Here is a 21,330-nt window from a genome sequence, read left to right on the forward strand (position 1 = left end):
TGAGTGTACAATTCCGCGTTCTAATCGAGCAGGAGATCTGTCAAAACTGGAACATGCCGTCACTCTTGTTTATAGGCACACTAGGTGGCACTTATCCGTATTATTATGGGGCTCTGCACAAACATCCTCCTCTCTCTTTCACCCCTTCATGAAATTTGTAAACAACAAGGCCAGTAAAAGTCAAAACACCGTACTAAATCAAAACAGTGCAGTCACCTATTGACTGATGCGCTGGATATCAAGGCGCGTTCAATTCTCTAAGGTGTCCTATTATGCTCACTTTGTGGAGAAAACCAGACAGGGTAGGTGAGGAAGGGCTGACCGTTTTGTTTACAAACATCTGAGATAGGTAGTCGAGAGATCGACTCATGATTGGTTGGAAAAACAGTGTTGTCAATAATTATTCCAATCTGGTCGCCCCTGCTCCTTGTGCGCTCTACTCCTTTGGCAGCGTCCATTTATTATGTAACGCTAAAATTGGAAATTTTTGACCCCCCCCCCCCCCCCTCCGTAACGCTTTTTGTATGAAAAATTTCAAATTTCGGTGTCACGAACACGTGCGCAAATTTGCTGGTTGAAAATACTGCCGTTTGATTTTGCTGGGAGCAGCTGATCTTTGTTTATATTTTCAACCAGCACTCTTTAAGAAGTGTTGCTGACATGTAACGTGTATGTACACGAGCGCAGAAACCACTATGATCAGTGATGCCACATACACAGATTTATCTGTAATTACACAGAGTTTTTCCTGTTCTTGCCTACAGATATCTGTGATCACAGATCACAGATTTTTTAGATAAAAAATATTTTTAAGATTTTAAGAAGTTTCACGAGTTAAGGACATGGTTTTAGAATATATAAATCAGACATTCCTTTACTATGTTTAGTTTTTCTCTAAAACTAAAGTTTTTTAATATTTTAGAAACTATTATGTACTTTAAACTGGCTTTTAGAAGAATAAGTTCATTTTAAAAATTGTTGACATGCCAAAATTAGTCATAATACGTTTGCAAAAATTATTTTTGATCTAAAAAAAAAAAATTTTGAGTGTACTTGAGACACAGATTTTTACGAAGATTTTTGGAGGCTGACTTAAGATAAAAGAGATTTTTTCAGCCGAAAACATAGATGAGAGTCGGAAAAAATGTGGCAACACTGGATATGATACACCGCGTGGCTGTTGTAAAGTTTCTGAACACGCGCATTTGACCAAAATTCCACGCGGCGAATGGTCTAGGCAAGGAACAATCGCGTTTGATGAAACACCGCAATGTTCTTCTTCTTTTCTGGCGTTACGTCCCCACTGGGACAGAGCCAGCTTCTCAGCTTAGTGTTCTTATGAGCACTTCCACAGTTTTTAACTGAGAGCTTACTATACCAATGACCATTTTTGCATGCGTGTATCGTGTGGCAGGTACGAAGATACTCTATGCCCTGGAAAGTCGAGAAAATTTCCAACCCGAAAAGATCCTCGACCGGTGGGATTCGAACCCACGACCCTCAGCTTGGTCTTGCTGAATAGCTGCGCGTTTACCGCTACGGCTATTTGGGCCCCAAATAAACACCGCAATGTTATCTGCCATAAGAATGAAGTAAAAAGGGAGCAAAACTACGATCGTTCCTTTCTTCAGGGGAACGCCGCGTGTCCTTTTGAGCAAATGCGCTAATATTATGTTTGGGTTTATTCGCAAATTTCATAACGCCAAAAGTGGCCCATCCCCTTATAACGCAGTCTGTATAAATATTTTCCGAATTTTGTATGACCTTTTAAATCATGAAGACACCCACCCACCCCCTTCAGCGTTATGGAATATGAGAATGGGCCCGTTCAGATTAGTATGTGTCAAACTACATAATTCTTTGTAATTCAATTTCACGATTAAAAAATACGTGAGGAAACACTTATTGAATAGACCATTACCGTCAGATCTAACCCCCAGTTTTTGTATTTTTCTTCGAAAGACAATCTTTTTTAATGAATATTAACGCTTTCAGATTTTGCTTATATGCACTCCTGATTTTCTTACAAATTTTTGAAAACATGGAAACTCACCACATTTTGAAAAATAATTCGAGATGCGGCACAGTTTGTTCAACCCTATTCGCCATCAAACGTCAACATCCCACCGCAAAATCGCTAGTGTTTGGAGGGGATTTTAACCTCCAAATTGCAAAATAACCTCCAAATCATCACCTCCAAGTTAGTTCTAATTTCCTCCGTTATATGAAATATGCTGGCGCGTCGATCGTCGCAAATTTATCGTTAAACAGTCAATGGGTATCGACTTGGTGCTTTTGCAACTGTTTTTCGATTCCACTCCTGCATTGGGATGCTTGTTTACATTTGGAAACGTCAAATCAGGTGCGCGCTCAAACTGACCGTGATCCCAGTCAGGGCGCCCCAAACGGGAGCGCCAACGAAACTAACCTGAAATTACTCAAACAAACGTTTTTGAACCACGTTTGAACTTGGGCAACCCGTCCTGAATCACAGTTTCAACCCCAACCCGATTCAGGTTTTCCTTTAGGAAAATGTATTTTCCTCCACAGATTCAAAATTCAAAACCACCCCCTAACAACAAATCTCTCATCCACCCAACAGTTACGGTACCGCTAGTTCTATTAGACGCTATTTTTTACTAGTCATGCCAACAAATGCCTAAAACTATCTGTTGCCTGTCGATCCGGAATATTTCCGCCTTTAGGCAGCAACAGCCGCGCAAGGAAATTTTGAGCGACTGTGGCTGCCTCTAGGTGGGAATCTTCCGGCTTATTCAATCCTCGTCGGCACAAAACAGAGAGATCAGGCATCAGTCGACTACAATCCTTGCGTTACAGAACCATGTAGTATTCGCTGGGTGCGGTCATAACCGGCCGAAGCGGCAAAGGTGGTTGCCGCGGTGATTACGGAGACTTCATGAACCGTGAAGGAAGGAGGAAGCGCAACCAGCGGAGCCCGTTATTGCGAATCTTTACTTAAATCTGCAGACTGTCCAACAAGTTTCGCGCCGGCGGCCCATGTGCCGAGTTGTGCGCCAGCCAAAAAGTAAATAAAGAAGTGTCAAAATTATTATTATTAGCTTTATTAGGGAGATTTTCAGCCCGTGGCTGGCTCATCTCCAAAGTGTCAAAATATCTCGCTGAGGAAGTGAATCACTTTTAGGGCTCGAGTCCTGAACTGGAGAGTGAGCATCATTTATTTATTCGATAAAAAACGTATGAAAAAAAATTGTTTGCACCTTCTTGGTTTCAACTTGTAAGCGATTTAAATCGTTTCAATGACTTACAACTCGGTGCACAACCGATCGGCGCGCAACTTATTTGGTGGTCTGGAGGAAGTGATCAAAATGCTGAAAATTCTCGAGAAGCTCAATATCTCGCCGAGGAAGTGAATCACTTTTAGGGCTCGAGTCCTAGACTGGAGAGTGAGCATCATTTATTTATTCGATAAAAAACGTATGGAAAAAAAATGTTTGCACCTTCTTGGTTTCAACTTGTAAGCGATTTAAATCGTTTCAATGACTTACAACTCGGCGCACAACCGATCGGCACGCAACTTATTTGGTGGTCTGCGGTTTTGAGTAAAGATTCGCAAAGTGCCCAACTAGTACCAGACCGTGGCGCGTAACACACGAAGTATAGAGGAAGTGATCAAAATGCTAAAAATTCTCGAGAAGCTCAATATTATGAATGAAAACATAAACAAAAATCATCTGGTCATGCCAGCTGATCTTAAATTCACCACAACGTGGTGGCAAAATCATAGGGGAAAAAGGGGTCTGCATTTTTTCGAGGTGAAACAAATTGTAGGGGACCAAGGGGTGAACTAACGTGCCGCAAGTTTTTCATTGTTTTCTAATAGTTAAAAGCTCCAAAACATATCGGTTCCTTAGGAAAGTTTGTTCAGTAAATTGACAGAAAGCATACAAGCCAATAAAAAAATTTCACAGAAATGGTCATACGTTACGGGCATCATTGTCTGTACGGGCCTGTTCACAAATTTCAAGGGGGGTGGACTTACAAAATACAAAATAATATGCATACAAAAAGTGTTACGAAGAGGAGGGGGGTATCAGAACGGTCAATTTTGGCATTATGAAATTTGTGAATGAACACTAAGACCTGTAACGTTTCGTTAAGAGTTATAAAATTTATGAACATGCTCTATACGGAAAAATGTGCCGCTACATTATTCCGGAAGTTAAAGTGACATTTCGCTCATACTGGATCAGCTCAAAAAAAAAACTTTGAAGGAGGAATTTTACTTGTTATGTCCGTACTTTGCTTAGGGTTTAATTTAAAGTCACCAAAATTAGCAGACAGTTTCCTCAACGTGGTGATTATGGAAATCCGTCCTTTTCATTTGTTGGTCCAGAAGGTAAACCCATGGCGTGGTGAAGTATTGCATCAATGCTGGTCACCTTGACCCAAACCGTAACGCCTTTCGTGACAGGACTGATTTCTGTCATCAAGCACCCCGCAGTTCACACAAAACTTCGTTCGGAAGAGGTAGCGTTTTTGCGGCTCCTCTAGTTTTGGCGTCCAAAAGTAGTAGTCAAACAGTGAATATATTTTACTTGCAGTAATTTTGCACATTCAATTTGCGTTGGAAAACCTCCCGAGCGGAGTGAGCTCATTGTTTGTCGGGCATGCAAAAGTGAAGCCATTGCGCGAGTGCAGGTATCTACCTCCTAGGTATACATCTTTGTTCCGTCGAGTTCTGGTGATTTCATTCCGTAAGCGTCATCCAATTCACTCCCAGAAGAAACAGCAGCTTGTTTTCGGTTGACGTTGGCCATTTTCTGCCGCGCGTGATCTGCGACAACCAAAAGGCAGCCGTAAAGGGGCGAAGTCCTGATGTGGATGTTTTGACCGATCTGAGTGTTGGTTCTAATTTTAGTCGTTCCTCAAGTTGAATGAATGGTGTGTGCTGTCTTCGTCTTACGGCAAAAAGAAGAATCAAGCAAACGAACCGATTCAGAGCAAGGGTGGAACTGGCGGCTCTTTATTGCTACCCCGACGTGTCGCTGGTTCTAAAATGTAAACAACCATACAAAATAACGACCAAACAATGGTGACGGCGTAATCAATTTTCTCGCAAACATCTTTTTTGGGAATTTAGCAGAATTTTCTGATTAAATTGCCAACAGCGCGCTGCAGTAGCACGTAGCAAATAACTGCTTGCAAACAATTTCTTTCAAGCGCATTGATTACCTGTAATTTTGCGAAGAATGATTTTTACTTTTCCGCGTTAAGCCTTAAAACTGGTTCTGGACTTAGGTTGGCGGCTTTTCAATTTTACTCCCAGTTGACAGCCGCCCTCCACCCTTGATTCAGAGTATTGCAAACGTTGCAAAGTTTCCAGGATGCCAAGGTAGTGGAAGCAACGCGAGAACAGAAGTGGAACAACCCTGAAACACGATACCGTGGAGTGAAGTGACTTTGTTTTGTAAAATAGTCGTGGCATTCGGTTTGAATCAAAATACGTTTTGATTGAAACATATTGAAATACTAGCATTGTTCATAAATTAATCCAAAGTTCCTATGGTTAACGGTATCAATATACAGTGACGGACGAAACTTTAAAAATACCTCCCGCATTTTTCCATAATCGCTGAATGTTTTGAGCATATGTATTTTTAGCATCGACGATTGCAACGGTTTTTCTCTAAAATTATTAATTATTTTTTTCGACATGTGTTCCAATGTTTCAAGATTGTATATTTATTATATGTAATTCATTGGTACTACATCAGGGAGGAAGCTTCAGAATCATTGAATTCTCTGCAGAGCTTTCTTCCTGGTATTACAACAGCTAGTCCATATTGGTACAGCATACAGCATGGCTGGCCTGAAAATTTGTTTGCATATCAAAAGCTTGTTCTTAAGACAAAGTTTTGATTTTCTATTAATAAGGGGACATATACATATTTGTTACATTTGGCTTGAAACACCGTAACTTCGTCGGAATTTAACGGGTTCCGGTGATTCTTTACCGAATACTGTAAAACTTTACCGTACTCCGTTAATTTATTTTACCGAACTGTTCAGCTGTTAAGATTTCACAGGAATCCGTAAAATACTTTAAATGTGTACGAGTCGCCTCTGGTCCAGAGCATTGAAAAGGCAAATAGGCAGCTATGAAAGTATATTTACCAAGCAGTGTTTCAACAGATGCACCTGAAGTTTCGAGAACTTTAGTTTCAAATGACGAAAACAGTTGATGTTTTATACGCCTATGAATGATGATTGCAACTCCCCCACATGCCCCAACAAGTCGATCATTACGATAAACAAAAAAGTTAGGATCTCTTTTGAGTTTGTATCCAGGTTTCAAATAGGTTTCAGTAAAAACTACTATATGCTGCATGTTATTAGCTGTAAGAAAATTTAACAGCTCGTCCTCTCTACCATTCAAGGAACGACCATTCCAATTTAAAAATTTTAATTTATTATTTATTCGATCCATTAGAAAAACGTAATCCAATAACAATTTGATTAGTAAATTTTACGCCAACTTGGACTTCAGTCATAGTGGTGGCTTTGAACATTGCATCAATCATTAGATTGAATTGTTCAGTTAGAAAATTAAAATCAGAGGCAGACATATCACTTGAAGTGGGTACATTTGATGATTTCCGTTAGAATAATCGGTAGACAAAGAGGCGGAGTAGAAGTTTCCTGTGGTTGCAGAGTTTTTTTTTCCATTTGATTTGAAACAATTAGAATGGCAGTATGTATGAATAGGGGAGGAGTTCAAATTACTTGCTACGATATCGGCAAAGGATTTTCCTTGGGTAGATACATTCGAAATTAAAAGATTCGAGCGGCTACCCGACGGAATAACATTAGTTTGTGAATGAGCATCTTCCTGATGGGTATGATTCTTCCTTAGCCGAGTGGTTAGAGTCCGCGGCTACAAAGCAAAGCCATGCTGAAGGTGTCTGGGTTCGATTCCCGGTCGGTCCAGGATCTTTTCGTAATGGAAATTTCCTCGACTTCCCTGGGCAATAGAGTATAATCGTACCTGCCACACGATATACGAATGCGAAAATGGCAACTTTGGCAAAGAAAGCTCTCAGTTAATAACTGTGGAAGTGCTCATGAGAACACTAAGCTGAGAAGCAGGCTCCGTCCCAGTGAGAACGTTAATGCCAAGATGAAGAAGGGTATGATTCTTAATCAAGCGATCGTTAACTGAAAAATGAGTATTATTCGACACTCTACCAGGGAAATACCGAAAACGACCGTTATCGTAACGGACATTACTGTTCATCTGTCTGGCATGAGCCTCGACGACTCGCCTACGCGAAGGGCAAGCCAAACAATTTGACTTATGATTGCCCCCGCGACTTACGCATATGAACATATCGATATCTTCCTTCACTGGACAGACGTCCTTATCGTGAGAAGAACCTCCGCAAATCATGCATTTAGCATCCATTCGACAATTTTTTGTACCATGACCCCACTTTTGGCACCGACGGCACTGAGTGGGGTTCTGGTAATTTCCTCCAGGTTTCTGGAAATGTTCCCATGTCACACGCAGATCGAACATAAGTCTAGCTTTTTCTAAAGCTTTAATATTATTTAGATATTGTTTGTTAAAATGTAAAAATCTCGAGAAAGTCCTTTCCGAACAATGCCAGATTAGGTTCTCTTTTTCATAATGATTACTTGGACTGGGGAAAATCCAAGTATATCATTTATTCCATTTTTGATCTCTTCGGGTGACTTATAGTCACTTATAGACGACTTTGAACAAACGTTAAGTTTTGTCGTCATAAGTAAAAAAATTCTTCAAGATGTTGGAGAAGAAGTTCGCGATCTTTTAAAGTTTCCGGCAGAACGCGACAGTCTCCTTTCTTTGCGATTTGGAAGGAGACCAGTGGATGAACGAAAGAAAACGTGACCTTCTAAAAGTTGTTTTTCCAAGACGGTGTCCAAGAAGGATTACCAGCGCTAACTTTCGCTAATTCTCGATACTGACTATATAATTTTGGTTGGATGGTCCCCAAGTTTTGTTCGTCACTGTACAATCGCTAAACTCCAAGCGAGCGAAATCTAGCCTCTCACGAAGCATTGAACGCGAATCGAGCGTAAAAGGCAAATGATTAAGGTATGATATCATCGGTTCACTCATTTTTTCCCTCGTAGAAGTGTTATTTGTGCATCATCGCCGCTGCCGCCGCCGATCGTGAAGCAGTAAAAGAAAAACATTGTTTCAATCGTTATACATATTCATGTGCATCGAAGAAGAGCTAGGCAAGAAAAAATATCAAGTTTTATACAATATACCCATTGGCGTCCGCAGTATCGTCGTCTAGTGTTAACGTTTTGAGGTCAGTGAAAATGTTCGCCGATGCTGGCTGCTCCAGTTGCAGTAAGAGCTAAGCTTCGTGCAAATCTTTGTCGTTGTTGTGGAAAGTGGTGGAATTGACGACGAGAGAAGTTCGAGCAAAGACGAACAGCGCCACAACAACAGGAAGAAGCAGACCGAAAACAGCTTGCGGCATCGCGGATTATGAGCTCAAGCCGATTGCCGAAATTTTTGAAACCGGGTGAGTGTTGAATTTCAATTCTTATCTTTCGGGGGTGAAATAAAAGGTTGGGTGATAATTGAGCATAAATGGTGCTTTGCTTAGCGGCAGAGTGCTAAAGAAGTCTGCAGCATTTCGGTAAACGATTTGCGCTAGTATAATGCAGTCCGAATTAAGTGCATTAGTTAGCATAGACTTGTCAATTTCAATATATATCTGGTTAACCTGATTGTCCCGTTTCCTGGCGTCAGTTGCAATTATTGGAAATTGTATTGCAAAACATAGAACAGTGATCCTCAGTCGCACAAAGCGGACAAATTGTTTCATATATTTGGTAATTTTTGCTACCTTTTTTATTCGTAGCTTGACGTCTCCTTTGGTTTATGTGTCACTCAGGACAGGTTTGATAGCATAGGAATTCCTTCAAAAAATCTTTTACGGGTCTCCCAAGAATTGCTCCAGGGTTCATCCCGCAAAATTGTAAACTTTCTCCGAGAATTGACACAGTTTTTCATCCAAAGTTGATTATTGCAGTCTTTTACAAAGATTTCTCGAGTAATGTATATAATAAATAAATAAATTGTTTATTGATTCTTTAAAGATTATTTATGGTTTTACACCAGAAAATGCTACAGCAGATTCTCCTATTATATATACATAGTTCATATCAAGCTTCAACCAAAGCATGCTATGTAAAACGATTGCTTCAATTTCTCCACAAATTCCGTCCGAGATTGTACAAAGCTTTCTCCAGAAAATCCTGTAGGATAATATCCAGGGCTTCGTTTGGTTATTTTTCCAATAATTATACTAGCTCTTTTTTGCATCATTTAATACTTCTTCAAAGAGGCAGAATTCTGTTTCTTTGGTGCTCCTTAAGAAAACTCTCTTCTGTAGGAGTTTATAATTTCATCAGTGATTACTTTGAACTTGCCGTAGAAAAAAAACTCTCGGGTCGGATCCCAGTCCCAGATTTCAAAATAATTGCTGAAAGATACGCTTTACAACCTCTAGAGAAATTCTTTCAAAATTCCTAAAATAATCTGTATCGAAATCTGGGTAGTACCCTCAAGAAATGTTGCTCAACTCAGTTTTAATGATTATGCCAAACGACCATTATACCTAATGACTTTTATGCCAATCGACCGTTATGCCAAATTATGGTATGCCACATTACTTTATGCCAAACGGGGTAGCCCCGTTTCATATAAAAAGCCATAGTCTCAAAAATATGAATAAAAAATTTCAAACACATAGTTTTGGAGCAAAAAAAAAAATTGCAAATATTGTTGTTTATGTTCACATAAACCGATAACTTTTAAAGAATTTGATTTTCAGGATGAATTACAACTTTGATCTTTTTACATTTTGAAGTCCTAGCAAGCCTGGAGAAGAAGATTTTATTGACATGTTAGGCATTTGTAGTTCTCTAATATTTCGCAAAAATATATATAACAGCAAAATCGATAATTCATAAAACCCGATACACATGAGAAGAAACATTAAAAGTAGTAGCAACCATTATTTATTCAAAAGTACACCGAATATTTGTTATTTTTGGACAGATATTGCGACGTTTTTGTTGACGTTTGAAATGTCCGGCAGGGTTTCACATAATTTTAGATACGATGTTGATAAAATCATGGAAGTAAATCTTACATAAATTACATAATTCAATGGCAGGATTTAAATCAGGCCTGCCTAACCTTCATTAACCACGAGCCATAGATTTTACTAGATTAATGTGTGATAATTCAGCGCAGGGTTCTGTGAGAATTGTGTTTCATAGAATTATGATGATTGATTTTAAAAATAATCTGTGAAATCTGATATAATGCTTTCGGAGAATTGCCAAGACTTCTGCTCTTACTTCTATCAAAATCATATCTATGGTTAAAACAAAACCTTGCGGAAATTATATCCCATAATCTTGACATTCTGTGACAAGGCTGGATTGAGTTTTCTGTGAAAATCTTAGCTAGGATTATGGGTAAAAATAATGCCTTGGATTGCAGCCTTTCAATGATATTATACTTCATCAATTCGACCTTCTTGAAATAATTTAACATGCATAAGCACGATTGAAATTCAGTTCTGTCTATCAAAAAGTGAAGTACTGTAAGGACGCCATTCACCGCTCATTTAACAGCATTTCAACACATTAAATTCTGTCAAATATCAGTTTTTCGATATTTTTCGCAACTTTTTGCGCTAGAAGCAAGATAAAACATTTGTTTTTGTAGGAAAGAAGTTGAAATGTGAACAACGTATAATGGTACCGAATAACATGTATGCCAATGATACATGTGTAGGGCGCCATTCACCGCTCATCCTAAGTATGAGGCTTTATATACACAACTAGTTGGTATTAATTTGCTTTCATTAGCTGTTTGTTATCTTTGCACTATAGTACAACACCATATTAAAGCATGGTAGCTAAGAAGCATTTTTCGATCTGCCATAATAAAATCATTGTTCAACTCATGTTTACCGCCTTAAACAGCCTAAAATTATTTTTTTTTTTTTTTTTAATCTTTATTTGAGTGTATTTTAACACACGAGGGCTAGTTCTACACTAGGTATTTTTTATAAATATAAATCATATGAATTTCATTCTGATACAATCCATTCTGGTAGTTGTAAACACAGTTGTTGATTAATAATTTGTTGAGGATTTTCTGAATTTATTGAGGATTTCTCCAAGAAATAGAACAAGAAATACTACCAAAACTATCTTCATAATTATCAAGAATGGATTCTTTCCACAGATTCATCAGTGAGTACATTTGACGGTTTTCCCAACGTTGCCTTCGAGATTCTTCCTAAAATTTCTATTCTGATTCATTCACCATATATTATCCAGGTCTTCCTGCAAAAAAAGTTGGATGATTCATTCAAGATTATAATATTCTACCAGATTTTCATGAGATTAAATTGGGAAAATTTTCTTAGTGATTTGTCAGAGAAGTTTTCCACAAATTTATCTGCATTTCTGTTTTTCTTAAGATTGCTCATCAGTGGTTCTTAAGATTTGTCTGAAATTAATTTGATATTGATCACCGAATTCCTTCGAAATTCTCTCTCGCCGACCTTTCTGCAAAATTTAAAAATTTCCCAAATCACGCCTACCCATTTTTTTTTATTAAATCATTTCAAAGTTTTAGCGGCATACTTTCAGTAATTGTTTCATAAAATTTTCCGTAAAAGTACTCATAAATTTCCCGGGAAATTTGTTTAACGACTTCTTTAGAGAATTAAAGTATTGCTTCCTCTGGGATGTCGTTTAAAAATTCGTCGTCGAAAAAATCACCAGAGATCCACCCAAGCATTTTCCACAGGTTTTCTACTTTAAACAGCATTACCGATTCTTCTGAGTATTTTTAAAATACTTTTTTTTACAGATTTACACAATAATATTAAAATTCATTCTTGAACATCTCAACAAATATTTTCCAGAAATTCCGTAAGGCATATTTTCAGGTTTCAAAAATTACTTAATATTTTTTCCAAATATTAATTCAAGGATGCTTCTATAAAGAATATCTTAAATCCATCCACTTTTATATTTGGCTCAAAAACTTCTTCAAAAAAGAACTCAATAGTGTTAAAGGGAAATCCTTACATATTACTCTACGAATCTTTTCATTACCTTCAATTTTTATTGAAGTTCAAGTTGAATTTGGATGAAATACTGAATTCTTGTCAGGAATTTCATGAGTTAACCGTAGAAATTTGGTACTTCTTGACGAAATCCCTGACGATATACCTAACAGAAAAAGCTTTGGTGTTTTTTTTTTTGTATGATGAACTACAAAACATCTTGTTCATTTTATCGTCTTGTATAATGGGCAATGATGCTCAAACGGATGGAATTTTTATTGAAGGTGTATGTATCTAACATGTTAGAAAATGTTTTGCATGAACTCCGAAACTTCATGGTAGTATGGCGAACTGATTAATCTAAAAACTATTATTTTTATATTTGCAGAAAATCCAAACAAACTTTTTTGAGAAAATATTTTTAACTTTTGTGGTAGAACTGTAGTAGTTTAACGTGAAAATATTGGAGGTATTTTTGGAGAACATTACCAAAAATGTCTTATGATAAAATTCACGATTTAAAACTTACAGGATTTTTTTTGCATTACTTAGGAAATTCGTTGAAGTATTCCTGAAGGATATTCAGAAATTTGGAAACACACACTTCCGTGCAAAAGTTTGGGTTCATCCCCTCAAAAACATACAAAACTGTTCTGTCCATGTCTCTGTGATTACACGTCCAATTAAAACCCTCTAAGCCGCATCCGAAAGGCAAAGAAATATTCTTACTTCGTATGTATTTTTCCAAAAACATTTTTTTAATTTTGTATACTAAAATATTACTTGAAGTTGTGTCATTTTTCAAAAAACACATTGAAAATTTATTTCTAATTTCCTCAGCATTGGATCGCATATATTGCATATATGCTTGTAAACCATTTTTTGCTAAAAGCTTGAATCAGCGGGGAAAAAGTTCAAGTCATGTTTTATCCCGTGAAAAACTTTTAAAATTACAATGAACTCTGGTTTTGGCAATTTTTTATGACAATTTAGTGTGTATTCCTCTGCAAAAAAAAAAATATGGTTGGTAAGAAGCATGGCATTTCATAAAAATATCGATATTTTTTTGTTTCGGCCAGCGAACCTTTGCCCCACACTATATTTGAACTTTTGCCCCACCTGCGGGCGAAAATTCGTTTAAGACATCCAATTTTCAAACTATTATAATACAAGACAGGTAATTTGTTGAAGGTTCACTGTTTGGTATCTATTTCTTTTCAACTCAAAAATTAAAAAAAAAAACACTTAAATTTCTGGAAATATTGATTGTTTTTCTAAGGTCAAACTTTTGCCCCACCTTAGTCTACAAACGTGTTAATTCTAGGTTGCGGACAATTTTGACTCGTCAAGATTTGAAAAATCTCCCTAACTGAGATAGCTGTGTAGTAATCCATGCTTTTATTAGAATAACTTTGGCCACTGTAATCACACTCTATCTACAAGCTTCGGCTCGTATGATTCCACATGATTTGCCAAAATTTAATACTCTCCAAACAAATTTGATACATACATAAACACGAACTCACCTTGCCGTAGCGGTACGATAGACAATCCAGCTGCTCGCACGAGACGATACCTACGGGTTATCTACATTTGTTATCTGCCAGCCGTCTATGTGTAGCTTTAAGCCATTATCACCGACGAGATACCGAATTGAATTGGCACTATTGGGCTATATATATACACACACGGACACATGCTTTGTGCACTACGATACAGCTTTGTTCGCATACTTTGTGGGAGCCATCTTCACTAGGGTGGTTCAAAATATCGTTTTTTCTCCACACCACTCATTGAATTGTAGGTCGAATTCTGACTGTTTTGCTCAAATTTGAGCTCATTCGGAGGAAAACTGAGCTCCTCAAACTTCAAAAGGTTGGTAGCAGGTCTCTATTTTAAGGAAAGTCCCTAAAAAGTCTCTTTTTAAATGGAAGGTCGCTAAAGTCTCTTTTTTACCAAAATGGTCTCTGAAGTCTAAAGTCACTATTTTTCCTTTCCTTCTTATGAATGAAACTGATGCAAGATTTTTGAAGCTTCAGAGATATCTTCATAAGCTCTTAGGCAACTATTCTACAGATTTTTCAGTAATTTGATTTCGGATTTCTTGAGGAAATGCTTCAGAAGTTCTTCCAATGATTTCATTATAAGTTTCTTCAGGACCACTTCGATCTCCAGTGATCTCTTCAGCAATACTTCTAGGTATGTTTCCAATGTTATTACATTTAACAATTTCCCCAGAAATTTAATTAATTTTCCAGAGATTATCCCAGCATATCGCTAAATTTTTTTTGCAGCTATTCTTTCAGCAATTTCTCCAGGTTGTACAGGAGATCTTCCAATAAAATCCATTTTTTTTGTTGATAAAACCAAACTAGAATGCTTCCAGGAGTTGATGCACAGATTTTTTCAGTCATTATTCCAACCATTTCAATAGAAATCTCTCCAAGAATTCATTCAAACTTTCTTGCATGAATTGCTTAAACAATCTATAAGGCATTATTTAAGAAAATCAATTAGGAATTCTTCCATGATGCGCTCAATAAATAAGACCAGTGATTGCTTATGAAGTTGCTACCAGGATTTTTCTAGCAGTTCTTCGAAGTTCTCCGACCATTCTTACACGAATTTCTTCAGGGAAGTCCGATGTTTTTCAGGAAATTTCTGCTGGATATTATCCAGGAATTAGGTTGATTTATTTTCCAATTTATCTAGATTTTTTTGTTTCGTAGATCTTTGCTGGAATTTCAACAAATGTTTCATGTGAGATGAGTTTATAATTTCTTTTAGAGATCCAGTTTTTTAATCCTGGCCATTCGCTAGAAACATTCCTGCAAAAATACTTTGAAGGAATCTTAGAATCTCTGAAGTAATTCTTGATGGTACCCATTTTTGAAAATATTCATGGCTAAAATCTCTAAAATAACCTGAGTGATTATTTTTAATTCTAAAAAAAACTGTGGAGTCATCGCTGTAATTTGAATGCCCCTTCTGTAAAAAATAAAATAAATTGAACTCTTGAGGAAAACGATTCCGAAACGAAACCCTATGGAAATCGTTGGAAAAATCAAAAGATGAATTCCTTTTATAAATTTCTGTAAGATCTTTTGGAGGATTTGCTTAAGGAATTCTTGATGCAATCTCTGTAGAAGTGCAACCAAGATTTGGTTCTAGCCTAGTGGTATTAAAATCATTTCAACCCTGTTTTTCCGTTAGTTACACGGAAAATAAAATACGATCCGAAAAAAAATTAAAAAATTAATATTTTTAAAAATACCGTAACAATTTAAATTTTTATTATTGCCAAAAATCAACAACTAGAAAAGGCTTCAAGAAAAAATGAAAAAAAGCTAGGGATGCACAGTGCGTTGAATGTATGGAGATGCGGGACAAAAATCAAAACAGGAAGATCAAGCCATTTAAGCACCTTGGTATGAAAGGAAAAGTTTTTTCTTGTGAAAAGAGCTGCAATTTGCATAAATGACATATAGTATACGCATAATCGCAAAACTGTCCTAAGCGCCATTCCATTATTTTCCAAGAAAAACCTTGTAATTTGTACTATTATTGCCTATAATGATGTAAGAAATTATTTGCAAATATGTCTTTTCACACTCGTAGCTGCAAAAGTGACTTATACGTCATTATGCAAAAAAATGCGCATATTTTTTAAATTTTCTAGTTTTTAACATGAAATTTAAATAAAATCTTGGAAACTTCATTTAAAATATATTATTTTAAACATAAACTTGCTCTGGTGTAATGTCTGGTTAAGCTTTGACCACATAGCCTTGCGAGATTTTCGGATTTTTTATCACAAACAACTGCATCTCAAAGAGTTGCAGGGAGTTGCAGCTGTATCTTTCAGACCTCTTAGAGGACACTCTGAGAAACATGTCTGTGAGTGATTTGGGGTGGAACTCGGTGAAACTTTTTTTTGAATCGATAACCAAAGTTACATGTTAGTATTTAATAAGTTTGATTTCATAGCCAACTCATCGTGCCTCTTTCTCATATACAAAGTTAAAATTGGTGTGCTTATCCCATCAAATATACTTTTTCAACCTCCAAATATGTTCTCTTTCAAATTTTGATTGAATGGATTGGTTTCAACACCCTCCGTACTAATTGCAAGTTATGTTGAAAACATGCGACAAAATTAAGTTTTTCTGCTACTCCGACATCTGTCACTTTCAGCGCTTGTTATAGTCGTTTTAGTGCTTTATAAATCTTACCAATACACGTTTCAATAGTCGATGTTATCTTTAAACACTTGTGAATACTTATTATCGCCGAATAAAATAACTTGAAATTTGATTTTTGTCTATGGAGCAACGCACTGTGGGATGTTCAAAAATAAAAATTATAAAAATCAAAAGCCAAAATTCAAAAATTTGCGAATAAAAATAAATAAATGCCCAAAACGTGTTTAGAACGATTTTAGATAACGAAAAATAATACATAAATCGAAAATAAAAATTTGGGTATTAGAGGGTTAAGTATATTTTATCAATTGCATATTGATGATTTTATTGCATAAAATGAATTCAAAACAGTCACAATACATTAGTGTGATGCTATTCAGCCGCTCTTCCTATTTGATGGTCCCTAAATATGTTTTAAGTGTTTCAACGAAGAGAATGACTTCGAGAATAATCTTTAGGGTAGAAATTTGTTATAAATATCATTGCCACTATTGTTGCGGTAGGTCGAAAGTAGATCAATATTGCAAAACTCAACCGCTGGAAAAAGACTAATTGCAGGGTGTCCATCCATCCGGGAAATCCAGGAAAAGCGGGAAAAACCCGGGAATAACAAATGACCGGAAAATATCCGGGAAATAGAAAATCACACCGGGTAACCAATCTTCGAGGGATTTCTTGAAGAATTTCAGGAGTGTTTCCAAAACGATTCTCGATGATTTTTTGCGAGAATCCTAATGAAATTTGTAGACGTATGTAAAAGGGATTTCGGCAAGAATTGTAGAAAAATTTCTTAAAGTATACGAAAGAGTAAAAGAGAAATGTCCGGAAGCATCTCAGGAAGATTTCCAGAGGAATCCTTGTAGTAGCATTTCCAGAAGAATCATCAAAAAATTACCTAAAGAATACCAGCAGGATTTATGGGAGAATCCTAAAAAGATTACGGGACAAATCCGGGTTGCATAGGCATATCCGAAAAAATCTCCGAAGATTTTATGGAAGCTGCCCAGAAGGATTTCTTGAAGAATCCCAAGAATGTTTTAGAAGAATTATTGAAAGACGTCTTGAAGATTTCCAGCTGGATTTTTGGAACTCCAAAGGAAAAGTCATTTTTCGAACACATGAACATTTTCGGAAGAATTCCAGAAGGATTTTGTGAAGAGTCCTCAAGAAACACCCGGAAGTACTCCAACAAAATTCCTTGAAAAATCTTAGAATTATTTTCGGAAGAACTCCAGAGGAATTTTCATAAGAATCCCAAGGGTATTTCCGGAAAAGCAGTTTGTTTTAATTTCAAGCACTGTGCAAGCATATTGCTAATTGGAGTTGTCCTTGATCTATAATAATAGTCTTATGAGGCTCCTGAAGAGATTTTGTATGGATTTCTTCATATACACAGCGAATTCTTCTTATCATCCCCAATAAATTTATTGAATTATTCACATAATAATTAATGGTAAGCTCTTTGATGGATAAAGAAATAGCGAGGTCCTTTAGGTATTCTTAGCCAGATTTTTGATTCACGTGTTTTTTGGAAGATGCAATTTTGGATTTATGTTAAAATTGTTAGCAAACTCCATAGAAGATCAAAAAATATATTTGGGGATATCGTTTACATTAGTCTCTCCTTGAATTCAACATGAGTTCTACTAGATCAAGAATTTCTCAAGAATGGCCATGTCTTACACATAGTTCCGAAGGCATTCTCAAAAGGTAATAGATTGACTAATGAGCGTTGCCCTTTTGTGGATTTAGATACACCCGATTCTATCTGAACTTTCTATAAGTTCTAGTGGATGGAAGGTATATGTTTCAACGAATAGTTCATATCTCTTTGTCCAAAACGATTACGAAGTTTAAACCATTTGAAGAATTTTATAAATATAAATAAAAATAGTTCATAAATACGTTACTTATATAAGAAAAAACTAAAATATCAAGTCCATTTGCCATCAGTTTGTTATTATTTTGTGCAACCGGGAAAAATCCGGGCATTGGAAAATTGGTTTAGAGTGAACACCCTGCAATTGTCATATCTCACAGAATTGGCAATCTTGGAGATCGAGTCCAAAGATAAAAATGAGTTCTGCTCTCATTATGAAGATTATTTATGACCAAATATATAATAACATCCTAATTAAACTTTGTTTTAAGATGACTTTGATAGATTTGGCAGCATTAATTACTATTGAAAAGAGACGCTTATGGGGTAATTTTTCTAATAAACCAATCAGAGTCACATTGTTTCATTTATTTTAATTTTATTTTTATGATTTATCCAGAAAATAGAATGTGATTTATGATCCAACACCTACAAATTCATAAAATTGTAGAAATTGTTATAGGGCCGAAATGCTACTTTAACAACATCCGCAGATATTTTTAACCGTAATCTTTAAAAATCAAAGAATCGCCTCTTCGAGAGTTCGTGGTGAAGCAACTGGAAGATGCAGAAATACAAAAGTTCCAATATATCTGAAGGTTGTCAAGCTTTTGACACAACGCCTTCATTTTGTTTTGAAGAAGGCTAGGAAATATTGTTTATTAGCATATTTTTGTTTTTTAGAAGAAATTTGAAAGTTTCTGAATACTGATTTCAGGATTATTATTTCATATTTTTAAAACAAGTACTGGTATCTTAGTTATCGCTTGCACTTGAATTGCATTACGATTCGATCTGGATTGAAGAATGTTAATAGAGAACGTGGAATAGTTTTTTTTTTTCAATTAAATTACAGAATGTATTCAAAAGTTTTTTTTCAGTCAAAATAAACACGACAAACACCATCATATGTTGTGATAATCATGTATATAAAATTAATTTCTGGATAGATTATCTATTGATAATCATGTTTCGACATCGAATTCACCACAAATCAATATAAAAAAAGTATATTTCGAATAAACCGAATGAATTCCATAAAGGGAGGGGTGGTCGGATTTGGCTCATTTTTGGATGGCTCTTCGAATTCGACGCAATCTAATGGGTGATGGGGAGCAAAAACGTTATTTTGAACCACCCTTATATCCACTTCATGCCCATATACCTACATCGTAACGTACAAAGCTTCAACGTTGGGATTTCAGTTCACATTCATATCACGCTCCCATAGTCCCCTTTGTGACGGTGATGGCGATGAAAGCTTGCCGGTTGAATTCTTTTTTTTTTCTACTGGCCACTCTACGCTTTAGAGGTTGACGTACCTTGCAACTGTTTTCCTGCTTCATCTATTTCCTCCTTATGGACAATTGCCACCGTGAATGGCAGTTTGTACTCGGAACCGGCATCAGTTCGTGCGTGCAGTGATTTCACTTTCCGATAGGGTACCTATACTATAAAAAATTGAATTTTCAAGTCACGATTCGATCCGATGGGAGCCGAGTACGAGAAGTGTACGAATAATTTGCACGATGGATCGTTGCCGGTATGAATTTATTTTTTTAATTTATTTAACCTTGACCACTTCGTGGCGCTTGCTAGAGCGTTCTTGCACAGTTTTGTTCTAGACTGATAACTACTGCTATCGTCGAGGGCGAAAGACTCGGCACAGATATACCTCACGATTCCGTTTATCATTGAAAGTTTTGTTTTGTTTCCCCATAATGCGGTCATCGATCGATACGTCGTTGCTCTAATTATCACATCAATTAAGTTAATTTGATTTGAGAGAACTTGTCCCACCTGGTGTGCCTTTTCGAACGGTTTGCTTTAGGCATCACGGTACTCCCCAGATCGGCGTTATCAGAGAAAAAAAATCTCCATATCAATTCTCGCATGATCTGGGCTATCGCCCTAAAAGCCATTGGTAACCACGTGTGTAGCTCGTTGTTTCTGAGCAAATGAGTGAATCAGCATCCAAACCAACATCACTGACGTGAAGAGAATGATCCTTTCTTCACCATACCGTTGTGAAATAACATGTAACTCCATTTAAATGTTCAGAAACAACGAGCTACACACACGGTTACCAATGGCTTTTAGGACAAGATCAGAAGATATGCAAGAATTCTTTGTTCCTAAGTTATTTTCTTGGCTAAGCGGCCAACCTAGGTAAATAAAAAAAAGGGCTTATTTAGAAGTTATATGTCCACAAATTCAAAAGAAAACATTGATAAGCACAGATTTGAAAACCATCATTTCTAATATAAACGGTCTGGGGAGCACCGTGTGTATGTTATCTTCTATGTTTCTTTCATCTGTACGGCTTAAACCAGAGGCGTTGCTAGTATCTAACATACGAATAGTTTCGGGGTTTCTAAAGACCGAATCACGCCACTGGTCTTATCACCTTCGAGTCCATTTCTGTTACGATTCACGCCCGAGCACTTATCACCAATTCATTCGGACGGACGGTCGGTCGATGATCGAATCGCACCACCCAGTACGATTTTAACACCTCCCAGGCGCTGAGTAATGAATAGCGTCAGCCGCGCGTTGCACATAACTTCCCCTTTAGCACAGACACTAATTGAATTACTCTGTCTGTCGCTGGCTCAGTAGTAAGCGTGCCGTAAATCGCTTCGCATTTACCGATCGGTCAACGCTGATATTGGGAAATTTTGTGCCATAGGACACTTATCGATTTGTCGAGAATGTTGTAACATCACCCTCCGTTGTATGTCGTTACCGAAGAAAATACTTTCAATTAATTCTAATTTTCCGTTCAATTCCACCCCCATTTCAGATGACGATTCCTTCTCGTCAGAACGTGACGCAGCCCCGTCCGATGATCACGTAACCTCGTTCGTCTTCAACGCCCACCATTCGCTAAGCCTTGCCGCCCAGCGAGAACGTCTTCCGATCCGGCAGTACCGCGATCAGATACTCTACTGTCTCGAGAACTACCAAACGTTGGTACTGGTCGGTGAAACCGGTTCCGGCAAGAGCACACAGGTACCCCAGGTGAGTGTCAATTTCCGCTACTATCGTTTCTATTGATCTTCGATTGACGGAGTGGGTGGATGTATGCTGAAAGATCGGATGACAAGCA

The 21,330-nt window shown here is 37.0% G+C and overlaps 2 protein-coding genes across 4 annotated transcripts in view; both read left to right on the forward strand.

The window, feature by feature from the left end:
• Window positions 1-4,481: 4,481 nt before the first annotated feature.
• The window catches only part of LOC5570176 (probable ATP-dependent RNA helicase DHX35), a 54,073-nt gene continuing 37,224 nt past the window's right edge, over window positions 4,482-21,330 (forward strand). The window contains exons 1-3 of the mRNA XM_021851516.1: window positions 4,482-4,695; window positions 8,158-8,561; window positions 21,025-21,242. Coding sequence (XP_021707208.1) covers window positions 8,525-8,561; window positions 21,025-21,242 — 255 coding nt within the window. The 5' untranslated portion in view covers window positions 4,482-4,695; window positions 8,158-8,524. The remainder of the gene's footprint in view (window positions 4,696-8,157; window positions 8,562-21,024; window positions 21,243-21,330) is intronic.
• LOC5563823 (ceramide phosphoethanolamine synthase) overlaps window positions 4,487-21,330 on the forward strand; it is a 43,715-nt gene continuing 26,871 nt past the window's right edge. The window contains exons 1-3 of one of the 3 annotated variants that reach the window (XM_001648095.2): window positions 4,487-4,695; window positions 8,158-8,561; window positions 21,025-21,242. The gene's annotated coding sequence lies outside the window, so the exon portion shown is untranslated. Of the gene's footprint in view, window positions 4,696-8,157; window positions 8,562-20,723; window positions 20,956-21,024; window positions 21,243-21,330 lie in introns of those variants that run through there. The other 2 variants (XM_021851517.1, XM_021851518.1) reach the window with 2 other exon arrangements.

Source organism: Aedes aegypti, chromosome 3 (assembly GCF_002204515.2).
Source record: "Aedes aegypti strain LVP_AGWG chromosome 3, AaegL5.0 Primary Assembly, whole genome shotgun sequence".
Lineage (NCBI taxonomy): Eukaryota > Metazoa > Arthropoda > Insecta > Diptera > Culicidae > Aedes > Aedes aegypti.